The sequence below is a fragment of the Trichoderma ghanense genome (assembly GCF_004382785.1).
Source record: "Trichoderma ghanense strain CCMA-1212 chromosome Unknown scaffold_3, whole genome shotgun sequence".
NCBI classification, from domain to species: Eukaryota; Fungi; Ascomycota; class Sordariomycetes; order Hypocreales; family Hypocreaceae; genus Trichoderma; species Trichoderma ghanense.
Window position 1 is genome coordinate 2,410,456 of NW_027395666.1, and position 15,548 is coordinate 2,426,003.

At 49.8% G+C, this 15,548-nt stretch overlaps 7 protein-coding genes across 7 annotated transcripts; 5 read left to right on the forward strand and 2 right to left on the reverse strand.

The window, feature by feature from the left end:
* Window positions 1-1,098: 1,098 nt before the first annotated feature.
* Window positions 1,099-3,234, reverse strand: CCMA1212_004141 (uncharacterized protein; the record flags this gene model as incomplete). The annotated part of the gene is made up of 4 exons (XM_073701457.1): window positions 2,843-3,234; window positions 2,131-2,788; window positions 1,225-2,045; window positions 1,099-1,133 (listed from the first exon to the last, which is right to left on the reverse strand). Exons 1-4 carry the CDS (start codon window positions 3,132-3,134, stop codon window positions 1,099-1,101), a joined length of 1,806 nt encoding a protein of 601 aa, XP_073560542.1. The 5' UTR covers window positions 3,135-3,234.
* A 180-nt stretch (window positions 3,235-3,414) lies between these two features.
* Window positions 3,415-5,280, forward strand: CCMA1212_004142 (uncharacterized protein; the record flags this gene model as incomplete). Its single annotated transcript, XM_073701458.1, has 3 exons — window positions 3,415-3,825; window positions 3,882-4,450; window positions 4,506-5,280. The coding sequence occupies 3 exons, from the start codon at window positions 3,415-3,417 to the stop codon at window positions 5,278-5,280; spliced, it is 1,755 nt and encodes a 584-aa protein (XP_073560545.1).
* A 787-nt stretch (window positions 5,281-6,067) lies between these two features.
* Window positions 6,068-6,421, forward strand: CCMA1212_004143 (uncharacterized protein; the record flags this gene model as incomplete). The annotated part of the gene is made up of 1 exon (XM_073701459.1): window positions 6,068-6,421. The coding sequence occupies one exon, from the start codon at window positions 6,068-6,070 to the stop codon at window positions 6,419-6,421; it is 354 nt and encodes a 117-aa protein (XP_073560544.1).
* Window positions 6,422-7,275: 854 nt separating this feature from the next.
* On the forward strand, window positions 7,276-7,882 carry CCMA1212_004144 (uncharacterized protein; the record flags this gene model as incomplete). The annotated part of the gene is made up of 4 exons (XM_073701460.1): window positions 7,276-7,444; window positions 7,523-7,649; window positions 7,682-7,760; window positions 7,793-7,882. The coding sequence occupies 4 exons, from the start codon at window positions 7,276-7,278 to the stop codon at window positions 7,880-7,882; spliced, it is 465 nt and encodes a 154-aa protein (XP_073560539.1).
* Window positions 7,883-8,462: 580 nt separating this feature from the next.
* CCMA1212_004145 (uncharacterized protein) lies at window positions 8,463-10,241 on the forward strand (the record flags this gene model as incomplete). The annotated part of the gene is made up of 3 exons (XM_073701461.1): window positions 8,463-9,312; window positions 9,364-9,526; window positions 9,740-10,241. The coding sequence occupies 3 exons, from the start codon at window positions 8,463-8,465 to the stop codon at window positions 10,239-10,241; spliced, it is 1,515 nt and encodes a 504-aa protein (XP_073560538.1).
* A 1,375-nt stretch (window positions 10,242-11,616) lies between these two features.
* CCMA1212_004146 (Acetylesterase) lies at window positions 11,617-12,766 on the forward strand (the record flags this gene model as incomplete). Its single annotated transcript, XM_073701462.1, has 2 exons — window positions 11,617-12,554; window positions 12,607-12,766. The coding sequence occupies 2 exons, from the start codon at window positions 11,617-11,619 to the stop codon at window positions 12,764-12,766; spliced, it is 1,098 nt and encodes a 365-aa protein (XP_073560541.1).
* A 98-nt stretch (window positions 12,767-12,864) lies between these two features.
* On the reverse strand, window positions 12,865-15,152 carry CCMA1212_004147 (uncharacterized protein; the record flags this gene model as incomplete). The annotated part of the gene is made up of 5 exons (XM_073701463.1): window positions 12,865-13,102; window positions 13,161-14,161; window positions 14,224-14,494; window positions 14,559-14,759; window positions 14,833-15,152. The coding sequence occupies 5 exons, from the start codon at window positions 15,150-15,152 to the stop codon at window positions 12,865-12,867; spliced, it is 2,031 nt and encodes a 676-aa protein (XP_073560540.1).
* Window positions 15,153-15,548: the final 396 nt, after the last annotated feature.

Here is a 15,548-nt window from a genome sequence, read left to right on the forward strand (position 1 = left end):
TAAATACAGCGCTCGCTTCCCTCCACAAACCCTCAGCACCTCGCGCCTTTTCCCTCGCACCACGAACAAGTCCTGGGCCATGGTATATAAAGTTAATTAACTCCCTCTTCTTCCGCGGGGTAGTCGGGCGGGATATCACGGCTCCTGAGAAGAGGGCCCCTTCGAGGAGGGAACACGTTCGGCCCCCGGGCTACCCTGCTTTTCTTTTTTCTTTTTTGCCTTTTTTGTATTGCGCGGAATAATTAGCTAGATATTGGAAGAGTCATTTCCGTCTATTTTTGAAGAATATAAATGTGCTGGTGAGGCTGCAGATGCGCCGTTGTTCATTTCGAGATCCGATTTGTTGATGCTGCAGGTCTGCGGGTTTGTGCCACTCGCTGCAGCCTCACATCACGGTGCACGACGCGTTACGCGTGCTTTTTCGTGCAGCTTCGCATTTGGGGGGGTTCGAGCGTGAAAGAGAGCTGAAGGTTCAAGAAAACGCCATTGTTCGAATGGTGAGCATCGTCAATCAAACAACCGCATTCTGCTAATCACAGGAGAACATCAAGAATTCGACGCTCTGGATTTGGAACGACAAAGCTACATGTACTCTAGGCAATTATGGGGGAAGAAATTCAACTGCTTAAGGTACGGACAAATCTCTGGGCAGCTATTTCGATGGTCTATATGGGCCAAAGGAATTCAAGGCAAGTGAACATGTTGAAATGTGTGTCCATTGGCTTATCTATTATCCCTATGTCTAGACAGGAGCATAGCTCTTACTTATGTTCAGCAGACGGATGACCCCTGCCACCTCTACGTACCAGTACTTCCTATGTTGGTGCCCCTATTTTCAACAGAACAATTGCTGCAGCGCTGATGCTGACAAGACAACTCCATGCACTGTGCATCCATTTGATAGAGAAACCCATTCATGCCGCATCGACACTAAGAGCACAATTAGCCGCAGTATCAGATGAGCATCACAACGGTCATACGCACACAGCTCCAGGTAAATACGCGATTATGCCTAGTGCCACCAAACCGCCGAGTGATGGTTTCCTTTAGGGCGTCTAGTTCTTTTGTCAGACAAACAATCACAACAGTGTTCCTGGCTCATTCTCCCGCCTTCTGTAACTTGGCATAACTCACTTTTGATTGTTGATGTGGAAGAGACCTGTTCTTCCCCCTCGTCGTTGGTTTCGAGCGCATCGCTGATGGTTGCCTCGGTAGCAATGTTACCGTCCGACACGCCAACAGCAGGGTTAACCGATTTCTGACTGCGAACGTACATCATTTCCTCAGTCGATACCTGAAGCACCTGCGGGGGTATGGCTATGTCAGGCATCGGTTGCTGCATTCCCGGCTGCTGATTAGCAGCCGTCTGCATAGGCTTGGCTGGATTCGTGTTAACACCTTGTCCGGGCTGCCTGGCCACAGTAGATTCCATCCCGTCGTCAGTATCCATACTGTCATTGATATCCAATTCCTCGGCCATGTCTAGGTCCTCGTCAAGGTCCATGAGTTCATCACCATCCATAGCTTGGGGTTGTGGTAGACTTGTCGGCATCGAATTCAGAGACGTGGGGGACCCATGGTCTGAGCCTGACACGTCTTCCGCCTCAGTGGCTCTTGGCATAGCGAATATCGCAAGCTGTTCGTGGTGCGCGGCAACATGCCTTTTGAACCGACTGGAATTGACAAGAATGTCCGGCGTTGGATCAGAAGCCCTCCCATTCAAACTCGTCTTCGACAGCAAGGTTTCCGCCCATTCATCGCAGAATGGGCAGTCTTTTGCTTTGAATGAAGTCAGGTTCTCCCGTCCGGCATCTTGCAACATCTCCAACTGGGAGTCCGAGAACTTTCCGTGAGATACCCGAATATGAGCCTGTAAGCTCTTGAACGAAAAGCCTCCTTGACTACAAAGAGTGCACGTGTAGTGACACCTATGTTTTCGCAATTCGTGTTCGAACCATGCGTCACGAGTTCCAAAGAACTCTGCATCGCATTCCGCGCCACCCATAGTGCACACGTAGGCTTTGAGGTCGCTGAATGCGTGACTCCTGTATGGCACGCAATGAGTTAGAGCGGGAAGTGAATCTTTGGAATAGCCACGCCCAAGATGCCGCAAGACTTATTTATACTTACCGCCACGCCTTTTCGCTCCGGAAACACTGTAAAGTGAAGCATATTGGACATTCAAACGGCTCGTATGCTTTCGACAGGGCATCCAACTGCGGCAGCTGTAAGGTCGAGGAAGAATCTGCTATGGTCGACGCGGTCGACAGTGAGATGCTGTCATCTTCCTCTTCGAGTATTTTGCCAAATTGCAGATCGGCAATGGGTAGGAATGTCGTTGCTTTGCTTGATATCCGTTCACTAGCCGTGGCGTCGTGTGAAGCCTCATCCAGCCCTAGTCGAGATCTGTGGTCCCTACAATACTTGATGACTTGTCGTCTTTTAGCAATTGCACTACCCAGTCTGTCGGAGAGCTGGCTATTGCGAAGCTTGCCATATCTTTCCCTAACGTAATTGATGTCGAACCACGCTGGAAACGCTGAATCGGAATTGCGAAGCGCTTGTTGAAAGCGATCGCGAGCCCCAACTTTCCTCACAAGTATGCCTAGCCGCAAGAGTGACTTGATAGACTCGGAGATTATCTGCAGAAGCATATCGCTCTCATCTAGAGCAAAGCCGTCCATCTCATCTTGAGGATCTAGGCCAATTATGGAGGCTATGTTAGAGCTTATAGAAAGATCGACCGCAGTATCTCTCCTCAGATTAGTATGTTGAACAATGTTGGTCACTGCCTTCGATGTCAGGAAGGTGAATAGTCAAACGACACTCGCTAGGGACTAACAATCTGTGATAGCCTCTATAATCTCATCGAGCTGTCGCTGTATCTGTTCTCGAATATCCACAGCTTCTCGGAGTCGTTGGTCAAGCGACAAGGGAGACAGCGGGCTTCGCATTGCGCCCATATTTCCCGCCCACAATGAGAACCTTTCTAGGCAGTCTGCAGCCGCTGAACGCTGTGAGTCAAGAAACCTGTCCTTGCATTCATCATTCGTTCGAGCTATCAAGTCCAGCAAGGCTTGTCGGACGGCAAGGCTCTTGGCCGAAATCGTCTGACTATAGACCGGGTCGGCCATGGGCAAGAACTAACTTGGAGAATTATCGCGTCATTGTTCGAAGATTCTCAGAGTGAACCGGGCAAGCTTCTTCCGTCTGGATATGAATCGATCGAGGCCTGGGAAGTGCCAGTTACCCCGCTTCATCTACATGTACACACACGTAGATGAAGTGTGATTGGCCGAGATAAGGTATATATCGTGATTTTGGCGCCCAACCTGACGTTCAGAAACTTCACTCGGACCCCTCATGATCAACATTCGGCTTATAGTATGGATGGCCTGTTGATAAACGCTCACCATGTCAGGGTTTGAAATCGCTGGCATCGTTCTCGGTGCCTTTCCAATCGCCATTAGTGCTCTAGAGGCATATCGCGATATCGCTCAACGACTTGGCCTCTTCCACAAGATCAGGCTTGAATACAAGAAATGGCGAGATGATTTGGAATTTTACAACCTCGCGTTCACGAGAAATTTGAGACAACTTTTGCTTCCTCTTATAGCGGATGACGAAAAGGTTGCGGAGCTCCTATCAGCCCCAGGAGGAAATTGCTGGAAGGAGGAGTCCATTGCGGAAATATTCGAGAAACGCCTTCAAGGGTCCTATCATTTATACATGCAGCACATTCAGGATATGAAGCGGACCCTGGAGGAAATTAACACTGAGCTTGACATTGATTCAGACTGGGCCAAGAAACTGCTTGACAGCCCGGTAAGCAGAAGCCGACTCCGTACGCCTGATCAAGAGTTAATCTTTATCATGAGCAGCAATCACCAAGCAAAAGAGCCAAACTTAGGGCATTAATCTCCAGAGAAGGACTCGCAATTCATCTTTACAAGTTCAAGCTTAGCAACAATGACAACATTCGCAAGCGACTGTTTGACCAGCTCAAGGAACACAACGACAAGCTAGAGACGCTTTTACGATCGAGTGACGAAGACATGCGCTTGGTGAGCGATAGACAGTCAAGAAAGCGTATGGAAAGCGTCGACATGTCCCTATGCAGCTTCTGGAAGAAAGCGAAGAGCGTCTTTCACGCGCTTGCCAATGCCTGGATCTGTCAATGTCAGCAACACGGTGCAAGGCTACTGCTTCAGCATCGCACCCAGGGGAAAGCCGAGTTTGAGATCCTGCTTACGGGCTTTAGCCCACCGCGCTTGGGACATCACAGAATCAGGGTTTCGGAAGGGGGAGATATGGTTGCAGCAGAACTGAAAGAGGCCGTCACTCTCATAGAGAGCGTGCCTTCACGTCAACCCAGTCACAAACAGAGCCATCCCATCAAGTCAGCGCTCAAAAGGAAGGGCAGCAGACAAGCAAGGCTAAATGTACACAGGTCTGTGGAGGTATAAAAGAGACAACCTATTATTAACGGCACTGACACGTCTTAGGCCTTCGCCATCGGTTACGCTTACATCGGTGAACACGATCCCGCCTCTCAGCTATACTCGACAAATCTCGGATCTTTGCACGGCGTTTCGTCTACCAGAAAGATCGTGCTACGGCTACCTTAGTGCTGAAGATTTTCGGTACTACGTCTATAACATTGCTCAGCCCAGATCCGAGGAAGTGACTTCAGTGACACTCGACCAAATACTTCGGGGTGAATTCGGCCTGACATTTACGCGCATGCAAAGATACACATTATCCCTCATCATGGCCTCGACCTATCTCCAGCTGCTAGACTCTCCATGGCTAGCCAAGTCGCCCAAAAGAGCCGATATTTTCTTCCACGATGCCACCACAGAGGGGGCTTCTATAAGACTCGACGAGCCCCAAATTAGCCAACATTTCAAGGGCTCATATAAAAGAGATGACCTCGCCTCTGTGGGCAAAAATTCCCGCTCTGGAGCCCTAGACAAATTGGGCATCATGCTATTGGAGCTTTGCTTTGGTCGGACGATAGAGGACCAGCCATGGAGAAAGGAACTACCGGCGGGTGAAAACGACACGGAGAAGGCAGCCTATGATATATTGGCAGCCCGAGAATGGTTGGGCCATGTAAACGATGAAGCAGGCCCCGCCTATGCCGACGCCGTCTCATGGTGCCTCCTCGGTAATCGATGTGTGCCGGAGGAGAAATGGAGACAGGAAATGCTACGCAAAGTGATATATCCTTTGAAGCAAAGCCGTGAGTTTCTGGCCAACGGGGGAATGGAGATATGAGTGGTTGAGTGGTTCTGCCACAGAAATGTGCTTAGTGATGAGCAATGATTGACCGAGGATACAGCTATCATGTCAATCTTGCTTTGACAGACAGATACATACGAGAGGTCTTGTGTCTCATGGACATGTCGGTGGGATCTATCAGGCAAGAGATGTTCAAACCATTTCTATTGCGAGTGCCCATCACATGTAGTGCGTGTAAATATGACCGAGATCCAGATGATGCCTATGAGAGGTTCGATCATTTGAAGCAGCGGTGGTGGGCGAAAGAAGACCGACTTTAGGCATGGAAGAGGGTTTCCCTCGGGAGGCAGCTCTAGACTGTTGTTTGAGACCAAAACTCTCATTCAAATCGGAAGGCTCAGTGTACCAGCCTAAGGTATATTGAGGCAAGTGATTGCTATAATGCGGCTAGACCTACAGATTATTTTGTCTGCTGATGCTTAGCATACCAATGTTGATGCCGTTATTGCTCCGCTCTCTGCACGATTTGTACCGTTTTCCCCATAGATAAACTGGCCCGATGTTCCCTTACGGTTCGCTTACACGGTCGAGTCAAGGATCGGAGCAACCATCACACTTTTCTGGTGCATGACTCTGAAATGATGGAGAAGGGCTTGAAGGGGGTGGTGTTGCGAGCCTAGTTGGCTATTTAAGCCCCCTTCTCATCACCGTGCGTGCCAGACCTTACTCCTCCTATCCTTCGTCTTCCGTCACGCCTTTTTAGGTCCTAGAAACTACTTGCTATCACAAACCTCCTGTCACAAGGCCATCACCCCGGAAAAAAATGCGATCTGCTTCTTGGGCTCTTACTCTCCTCTTCCCCGTGTGGGCAACGGCAGAGAAATGGACCCTCTGGAACACCTTTACATGCGAGCAGCAGGTCGAGGAATATGACGGCATCTCCTTTTCGCGCTTCGCCGTCTACGACGATCATATCGACTGCTTCGATTTTGCGGACAACGTCGTGGCGAACGCAGTCGCCCAGACAAAGGACAGCTTCTGCCAGGTGTACACCAGCACTGGCTGCAGTGGCGAGGAGGTTCAGCTTTCCTGTACTGCAAGCAACCTGTTTGGTCCTTATTATTGCTGTACGGACACTCCGCAGGGAATCAGGTCGGCCAAGTGTTGGGCCCTGTAGGTTTGGAATTGGGGGGATTGGGTTGCAAAGGCTTCCGGGTGACAGGTGGAATCTTGGAGACGAGTGCAGGCGTGCTGGGCTTGGCGAGTGTGTATCAACCATGTCCCCCATACCAAGCAGACAGGATAGGGAGACTGGTGGAAGCCTCTTAAGCAGTTCTGGGATAAATTACGAATAACACGTTTACAAACCTGAGCACAATTCGTGGTGAAAATGAAAGCTGTCGCAACGATATCATCAAGATGTGACTATCCATGTCTATGTATATGTAGCGTACCCAGAGCCCACATCGACATATCTGACCATTTGGGGGTTCCTTTAGCCACGTAAGATAATCAGACCATATCAACCTTTGGTCTTCGGTGGATATCCATGATGAATGACACAGCTTGCTAAGTCGTTTCTGAGATTGAAAGTTCAGCTGAGTTTGGCGGTGTCAAGACAACGGGGTTGCGGAGCGCGGGAAAGGGCGAGCTTGGAATAAAGGCGCCCATGAAATGAGGAGAAGTAGAAAGCTTTGACCATAAAACCATTGAATCACGGATGCTAGCTGCGGCCCGGGTCGATGGAGCCGACTAAAACGGTGTTGGTTGACGTGGTCAGGAGGCCATCTCAGCTGCTCGGAACCAGCCGTCGTTCACTATCGTAGGGCGTCTCTGGGGATTATAAAAACATCTTATTCCCTCCACTTGCTTGTTTTGATCCGCCATATCTGAGGTATGTTTCCCGAGGGATCTTCACTACAAGTGAGCCAAGATGATCGAGGGACAATCGGGTAAACGTGACGCCCCTCAAGATCTGCAGACTGTAGATCCGCAAGTGCTCTCCGGTAAGCCTCATGATCAGACATCTGCATGCTATCAGGTGCAAAGCTGACGAGAACTGATCAATATCGGACAGTCTTGCCAGACGTCGCGGAGGTGCTGGAGGCGACATATTATACCGAGTCACCCTGGGCCAAGGCACATCGTGTCAGAGTGCGCCAGACAGACGGCAGTGAGGAGACTTACTTCATGAAAGTCCGTATAACAACGAGTGTACGTTATCTTGGACTCTGATACCGTCATGCTTCTTTTCAGGCCTGCTGATATATTCATCCAGATGAACTTGGGAATTGGCGCTTTGAGCGAAATAAATTCACCGGTCGTTATTTCGAGTCGTATCATTCCTTCATACCTAAATCCGAGCCTATAGAGGACTACGATGACCGCAACGCCCTCTATTCTACGTAAGAAAACTTTTATAATTGAAGATGACTAGAGAGCTCACTTTAGTGTCTCATGAGGTTCAATCTGCACGCTGCGGCAGTGCACCTGGATCAAGAATGGTATCTCCGCATGTAGGATCAATCCTCTCACCCCCTTTTAACAGCGATTTGTTAAGGATTCATGTGACAGGGCAATCGACGAGATTCGACGACTGGTCGAGGCGTATCCTGAAGGATATGCAGCTAGTTGTTAATCTGCATTACTTGAATAGTTGGATTCTTAGATGGATTCAGCGGATTGGCAGATCGAACATGTCGAGGCCCAAGCCGACGTCAGTATAGCTGCGGGTTACCGCTTGCAATTATTGGCAGTGATAGCCGTCTCGATATAGTCTGGTTGAGCAAGGATTTCCTTATGTTCAATGGTTTACTGATTGCTTGGAGCCTCTGCCTTTATAATGTGATGTTAACCTCTCGACGACCAACAGACTAACAGTGAGCGCTCGTCGTAACCGCCCGCTTTTCAGGTAACAAGTCAAGGCAAACCGATGGAAGAGATGCTATACCCGCTTAATCACGAGGGCACCTAGGGCCAACCCATGGCGTAATCATATAGACAAAGCGCTTTGTTGACTAGACCCTCAAATTATCATTTAAGAAGGCAGCTTCTCTAGGTCCACGACCGCCTGGAAAGGTAGGTCATCTACCGTCAAGTGCTCGCTGAGTCTTTACAAATCGCGTCAAAAACTGCAACTTGGAGTGTTTCTACGGTTCCGTTCGTTACTCTGAGTCTGCCCTCTCATAGAAGAATCCAGAAGCTCACGAATTGAGGTCATGGATGCTACCGGCGAAGATCCGACAACACTTTGCGACAAGTATGCCCAGTTGCTACAGTCGACGAAGGTACACAAGAGAAGCATTGAAGTTGCCAAGTCAATATGGACCTGGATCATCTTGGCTCGTCGCCCATTGACCCTCAAAGAGCTGCGCTGCGCTGTCGAGCTTGACCTCAGAACGAAACTCATCGACCTGAGAAGAACACTCTCCATAATATGCGGAGAACTCGTCACCATTGACTCCGAATACAGGGTCAATGTAGTCCATGAGACGGTTCGCCAAATTCTTCTTGAGCAAAAGATCAGCACCGAGTGTACAGTTGACAAGGCACACGGCCACGCTCGGATTGCAACTACTCTACTCAAGCTGCTCTCAGGCGATTGTCTTCGCCAGCTTCCAATCAATCCTCCAGCCGAATCGGTATCTGCTTCATCTTTCGACTCATCGCTTCTAGACTATGCAGCAAATTTCTTCGCGGAACACATCTCTTGCTGCCCACCAGAAGAGGACAGCGTCATGAAGGAGTTGTGTGTATTCCTGGAGTTCAACGTCCTCTTATGGATCGAGCATGTCGCGATGAGCCTCAATCTAGCCGTCATCATGAAAGTCGCATGCGATCTGCGCCGTTATGCAGCTAGTCGGGCGAAAGTCGTTCCAAAGGATGGCTCGACCGGTATCGTCGAACAATGGGCGACCGAGCTGCTTGAAGTCGCAGAAAGGTTTTCATCTCAACTGCTCGTGACACCAGGCTCAATCCGCCGTCTGATTCCGGCTTTACGTTCGCCGAATTCCATCATCTTCAAGGCTTCTTTCAAGAATTTCGGATCGAGATCTCAATGGAGCGATGGTCTGTATGATGGTTATTGGGAGGATTGTATGATGCGACTCAATTTTTCAGGGAGCCCCGCGACTGCAGTCAGTCCTGGAAATGACTTCTTCGCTATCGGGACGTCCGCGGGCGATGTATTCATCTACGAAACCGCGACACTCGAACAACATTTGACCATGGCTCATCCTAGAAGTGGAAGAGTTGAGATTCTACAGTTCAGCCCCGGTGATGAGTATCTTGTGTCTTGCAGTGCCAGAATCATGATCATATAGGAAACAAAGACTGGTGTCGCGCTGCGAGAAATCCCCTTGTCGTCGTCTCCCCTCGGCGTCACGTTTCTGGACGGAAAGGAATTCATTTGCGCATTCCCATCTGGGTCAGTTACAAAATGGTACATACTCATGCCCCCGAATAGTTTCGTAGGTACACTTGCTGATAAACTCAGGAATCTCGCAACCTTCCAAGCGGACTCAATATCAGGACAGACTCAAGTAATCTCCTCAGACACCCAGTATGCTGTCTCGCAGCAGTCCCCGACCTGCGTGGCCTTCTTGGTCACTCAAGAGGCTACCTTGCTGGCTTTCGGCTCTCGGATGCACCCAGTTCTCATCTTGAACCTTCGCAAGCAGCAACAGTTGGGTGAATGTATCATCAATTCGAATAATGGCATCGATGACATGGTATTCGATCCCAATCCAGACATCGCTCTCTTAGTAGTGGCGTGCAACGACGGTAGGATGTGCCTCTTTGACTATAAAACCAGGGCGTTGAAGCTCACCGTACCCGACGTATTCGCGCAAAAACTTGCCTGCTCAAGCGATGGGTCCAGTCTGTTTACCGGTGATAGCCAGGGCGTTGTCAAGATGTGTGGCTTCGGTCACGACAAAGTCGGAAACACTCGCCTGCTACCCATCTACAGTGTGGATGGGCCAGAGGTCTCAATCTGAGACATTGCCTTTAGCTCTAGTGGGCTGCGAGTTCTTGATCTTCGCTCCCAAGATTGTTGCATCTGGGATCATGCAGCCTTGGTTCGGAAGCAACATGACCACGACAGGGTCTGTGATGCCATAATCTGGAAGAACAACTGTCTTATGTTCTCAAAGTCACAATGAGCCGTGAAGGTGTAACCCCAAATGACGAAACAACATCACGGCTCATGGGCCATGAGGGGACGCGGGCAAGGGGGAAGGGAAGGTGTTTTCGGCATCGCTTTTGGAGAGGAGATGATGCCGCTCGCGTGTTAGTCGGTTGGTCGGCAAACTCAAGCAAGGCTAGCAGTCTCTGAAGTCATCGATGGGACGGTAACATGGCTTCTGGAGAAGAGGCGGGAGCCGAGGGTGACCTGGAACGCGCGCTGGCAGGCTTTGCCGGGAGTGTCTTCGCACAACTACACAATATATATGTATATACATATATATTCTCCTTCAAATGAATGGCTACCGTGCCGCTTTAGATGAGGCGCTGAAAGCCATATCCGGAGATTCCTACCCTTGAATTGCGCTCTAAGTCATGGATTGGCGAGATGGCCTTCATCCATTGTTTGTGCTGTCAACTTGTCATGATTGAGCTCACCGCCGAGGAGATCTCCGGCTCCCACGAAGAATCCATTGCAATTGAAAACAAAATAGGATATGCACCATTACTCATGCTGAACTGTCAGCCGGTTTATTCCCTGTTGGAGATCCGGTCATCCGTTCTTCCTCCCTTTTATCCCACAGGCTAAAATGGGCCGCCATATCCCCATTACCGAAATCTGAACAGATGCCGAGCGAGGTCCTTTACTCCGCACAGATAGTGGAATTTCATGCCGACAGTCACGTAAATTTCAGACTTTAATGAATCTTGATTACTCTCACAATCAAGTTTAATACTCAGCATAAGCATCGAGAGAGGAGATTTGTGTACAGTAAGCCCTCATAAGTAACAGGGCATGACAAGTAACAGGGCATGAAATGATGTCTCTACATGCATCGTGAACATACCCCATCTGCCCGTGTTGGCTCGATATCCCTGCTCACGAAAAGCCGTTGTGGGGGATTCAAATGCGGAGTAGGATAGACGATTCTTCCATTGGCTAGAACTGCTGAATTCCCCGGAAAGCCATGCAGTTGCGTAGTTCTTCATGCACGAGGCCCTGATCGTGAACGTCAATGGCAATATTAGGCTATTTACACTCCAACAGCCTTCAAAGAGCATGGCATTTTGCATGTCATCATAACAGCATGCCAACTGCTATAAAGATCATTTGTCTCTTGCTTTCTCTCTGCGGACTCATATGATGGTCAAGCCATCTAGGTGTCACGATAAATGCAGAGAATCACGATGCGGTCCATTCCAGTAATCTCGAGCTTCGTAACCGTACTGAACGCTTTCTCCCTACATCCCAAACCCCATGCCGACTTCAAATATCTCGTCACCTTTGGGGACAGCTACACCGACAACGGCCGACTAGGCTACTATGGCTCTCATCACGCCCAAGGACCGCCTCCGGGCGTGATGCCCCCTGAGGCCAATGTCACAGCCAGCGGAGGCCTGCAATGGCCTCAATACGTCGAAAAGAGCACCGGCGCAACTCTCTACGACTATGCCATTGCCGGTGCAACGTGCGACAACAACAACGTGGAAAGATGGGCAGCATTTCTAAACGCAAGTTACCCATCCATCATCACCGACGAACTCCCCTCCTTCAAGGCAGATCGCAAGACGAAGCTGTACAGGGGCGTGAATGCGGCAAACACGGTGTATGCGCTGTGGATAGGGACAAACGACCTGAGTTACACGGGCATCCTCAGCGACTCACAAGTGGCGGGAACAAACATCACCACATACATCGACTGCCTGTGGTCCGTCTTTGACGCGATCCACGCCGCTGGCGGCCGCCGCTTCGTCATCCTCAATAACAACGCTCTGCAGCTTACGGCGCTGTACCGTCCGCTCTCAGACGGAGGCGCAGGCGACAACCAGTTTTGGCAAAACAAGACGCTCTACAACCAGACCGAGTACGCCCAGAAGATGCTCGAATACACGGTTTCGGCAAACACGATGATTGACTACGGCGTTCCGTTCCATTTGCTCGTCAAGAATCGCTGGCCCGGGTCCAAGGTTGCAGTGTATGACATACACAGCCTCATCATGGACATTTACAACCAGCCCAGCCTCTATTTGGAGCCGCCGCATAATGTTGTGGGCTACTATAAGCATTGCGACGTGAATGGGACGAATTGTGCGTATGGGCCGGGACAACTCGATTCCTATCTTTGGTAAGTCTTTTGCTCTATGTTGCCAAGTGACTAGGAACTGACACGGCGATAGGTATGATGAGTTGCATCCTTCGAACATAACAGGCAAGTCTCCCTTTTGCAATACAATGTTTAGTTCTGACATTAGTATAATAGCCTCTTATATAGCGCGCGAGTTTGAAAATGTCGTCTCTGGCCGTTCCAAGTACGGCACTTATTGGGAACATTGGTAGATGTAGATGAACGATGTCATTACGAGTAACGAGAATATGACTTTTAGTAACGAGAATATGGCTTTTATTTGATCAAGAGCTGGAAAATTCTAAACCATCTATTTACTCTCTAGAATCCCACTGATCGTCGTTTCAGTTCCACTCTCGTTGTCTTCACTCACTCTTCTGATTCCTCTCAGTCCGCGATACACCAGCAGCAACTGTTTTCGGCCGTCAATGATGGGATAGAACCCAGCAATCAACATTGTGCACCAGACCCAAATAATCGCGACGACGATCCAAGCAACGAAGAAGCCTTTGGAGAAGACGTAGTGAGAAGCGTACATTGGAAGCGGCCTGCCGAATGTGTTAGAGCTGATATAAAACGGCACTGCACTCTTCACTATCGACTTACCAGAATACCCAATGGCCCAAGAATGTTGCCGCTGCCCAAAAAGCAGCAATCTTTCCCCATTTCCTAAACTTGGCCGCATCCTCCAAGTAACCTGATTCTGTAACCGCAGGAGACTTGGATTCAACAGCTGCTTGGGCATCAGAAGAGCTGTTTGTTCCCATAAAAGCCAGCCGCTCCTTTCGGAAGTCAGCCCAGTCATAATTGGCCGGCCTGATGAGCGAGATGACGATGGAATAAATCCCAGGGCTTAGCGCTGATGCCACCGTTCCGTAGACGCAGGGCACAGTTTGTCCGGTTGAAGCCACGGTGACCTCGCCATACAAAGTATGTGCCGTGCCGAGCCAGACAGAGATTCCCGTGGCCATGCCCAGCAAGGGAGAGATGACGGCGGCAGCCCGAGATTGTCGCTTCCAGAGAATGGTGAAGACGGTGGGGAAAATTCCGGGACATGTCAGGACGCCGAGCATGTACAGCGTCCACCCGAGGTTCACATTTCCGTAGAACAGGGCTGTTGAGAATGCCGCGGAGAATAGTCCAAAGAAGACGACGCCGATGTGGCTCCATCGAATGGCATCTCTGTCCGTTGCCGCCTTGTTAAAGTACTGTCGATAAATGTCAAAGCTGATGATGGAAGAAACTGATATGACCTGGGCACTGATGGTCGATGTGACAGCCATAAAAGTAATCAACAAGACAGCAACGGCTCCTCCTTTTCCAGCAATAGCAAAGGCGGCATACGGCATGACCAGTCCATTGGAGACTTCATCGGAAGTCATCCTTCTAGGAAACGTGGGAAAGCGTGGTGTGTTTTCGAGACCGAGAGCCGAGAAGCTCATCAAGGTACCGAGGCACCACGGGATTGCAAAGTACGCAATGCCGCCGATGATGTATCCAGGGACGACGGCCTGAGGAGCAGCACTGAAGGCCTTTGCGAAGAAGCCAGTGTCCATAATGACAAGGCCAAAGTTGGCCAGGATGTGGATGATGCCAAAGAGAATGGCCTGTTACAATACTTCTTGTTAGCTTAGGGATCAAACAAAATAATGAAATAGTAGGTACTGACATTTTTGCTGGTCATTGTCACATAGGAGCCATCATGGTTACCAGGCACGGGATGGGCATTGCCAGCCTTGACAACAAGTTCATAAAGACCCCCGGGAGACCCAATCTCGGGAACAGTAAAAGTCTTGATCGTGAAGAAGCAGATGATAACCGTAATGACGAACGTGTGAAAGTAGTCGGTTAAGAACGTTGCCTTGATGCCGCCAACGAAGGTGTAGAGAATGACGCCCACGGGAAGCAAAAAGGTTGCCGCAATCTCATGCATGCCGGTGCTGATTTGGTACCAAGTTAACAAGGGCACTCACTGAGTATGTATTTCTTTACTAAGAGACTTACAGCGCTGATATGGCTGCACTCGCTCCGAGGAGCATGTTGGCAATGGCAATAATGTTGTTGATCAAGCACAGAGCAATCCACACAATGTGTCCCGCTATGCCATACCGTACCCTCACAATCTCGAGCAGAGTGTGAGCTTCAGGTACACGCAACTTGCACGCTATGCCCAGCAGTGCAAAGAAGACAATCATGGGCGAGCATCTAACAGCAGCCTCATGTTAGTTACAAACAAGCCAACCAACCAAGTGAGTAGTTCTAATTGCGGACAACTTACCCAGCAGCAAACCAAAACGGTCCCGCAACTCCAAAGTTGTATCCCACAAGCGTGCTGCCCAGCATGGCCGTGCTCCAGAGCCACGATGATACGACGGCTGAGGCAGTCAGCCCCGTCCCGACAGAGCGGTTCGCCGTCATGAACATCTCCGTCTTTCTGTTATCTTCGCCAACCGTCTTCTTCAGCAGGTGTGTCGTGAGCATCATGATGAAAGCAATCAAGAAACCAATTGCAATCACGACAACGTAGCCTGCCACCTGTGGTAGAGGCGGACTGACGGTAGCACCGCCATTGGCTGCTGCTCTCTCGAGGTGAAGCATGGTGTGTAAATCAGGACGTCAAAGCTGTTGCACAACCTCTCAACCATATTCACCAAGCATTGAATCCATCTCTCGAGTCTTCATCATCCCGATTTATAACATGACTTGTTATTGAGACTTTCATCAATTCTCTTTACCTTTTATCCCGATAGTCAGCCCTAGACTACCGGACCCCGTCAGTTTGAGTGATGCATCATTTAGCCCCGATGACGCGAGAGCTCAATTGCCAGGATCTTCAACCCTGGTGCATCACGGCAATTCCACCGATTCGCGACTCCATACCTTCAAGGTTCTGAGAGTGCGGGATCGGAGATGTCAATTCATCTCACATGCTTATTCCCAGATGCAATTGAGTGAGCTGATTGTGATGTGCTTCGGCTCGTCGTCTCTTTAGTG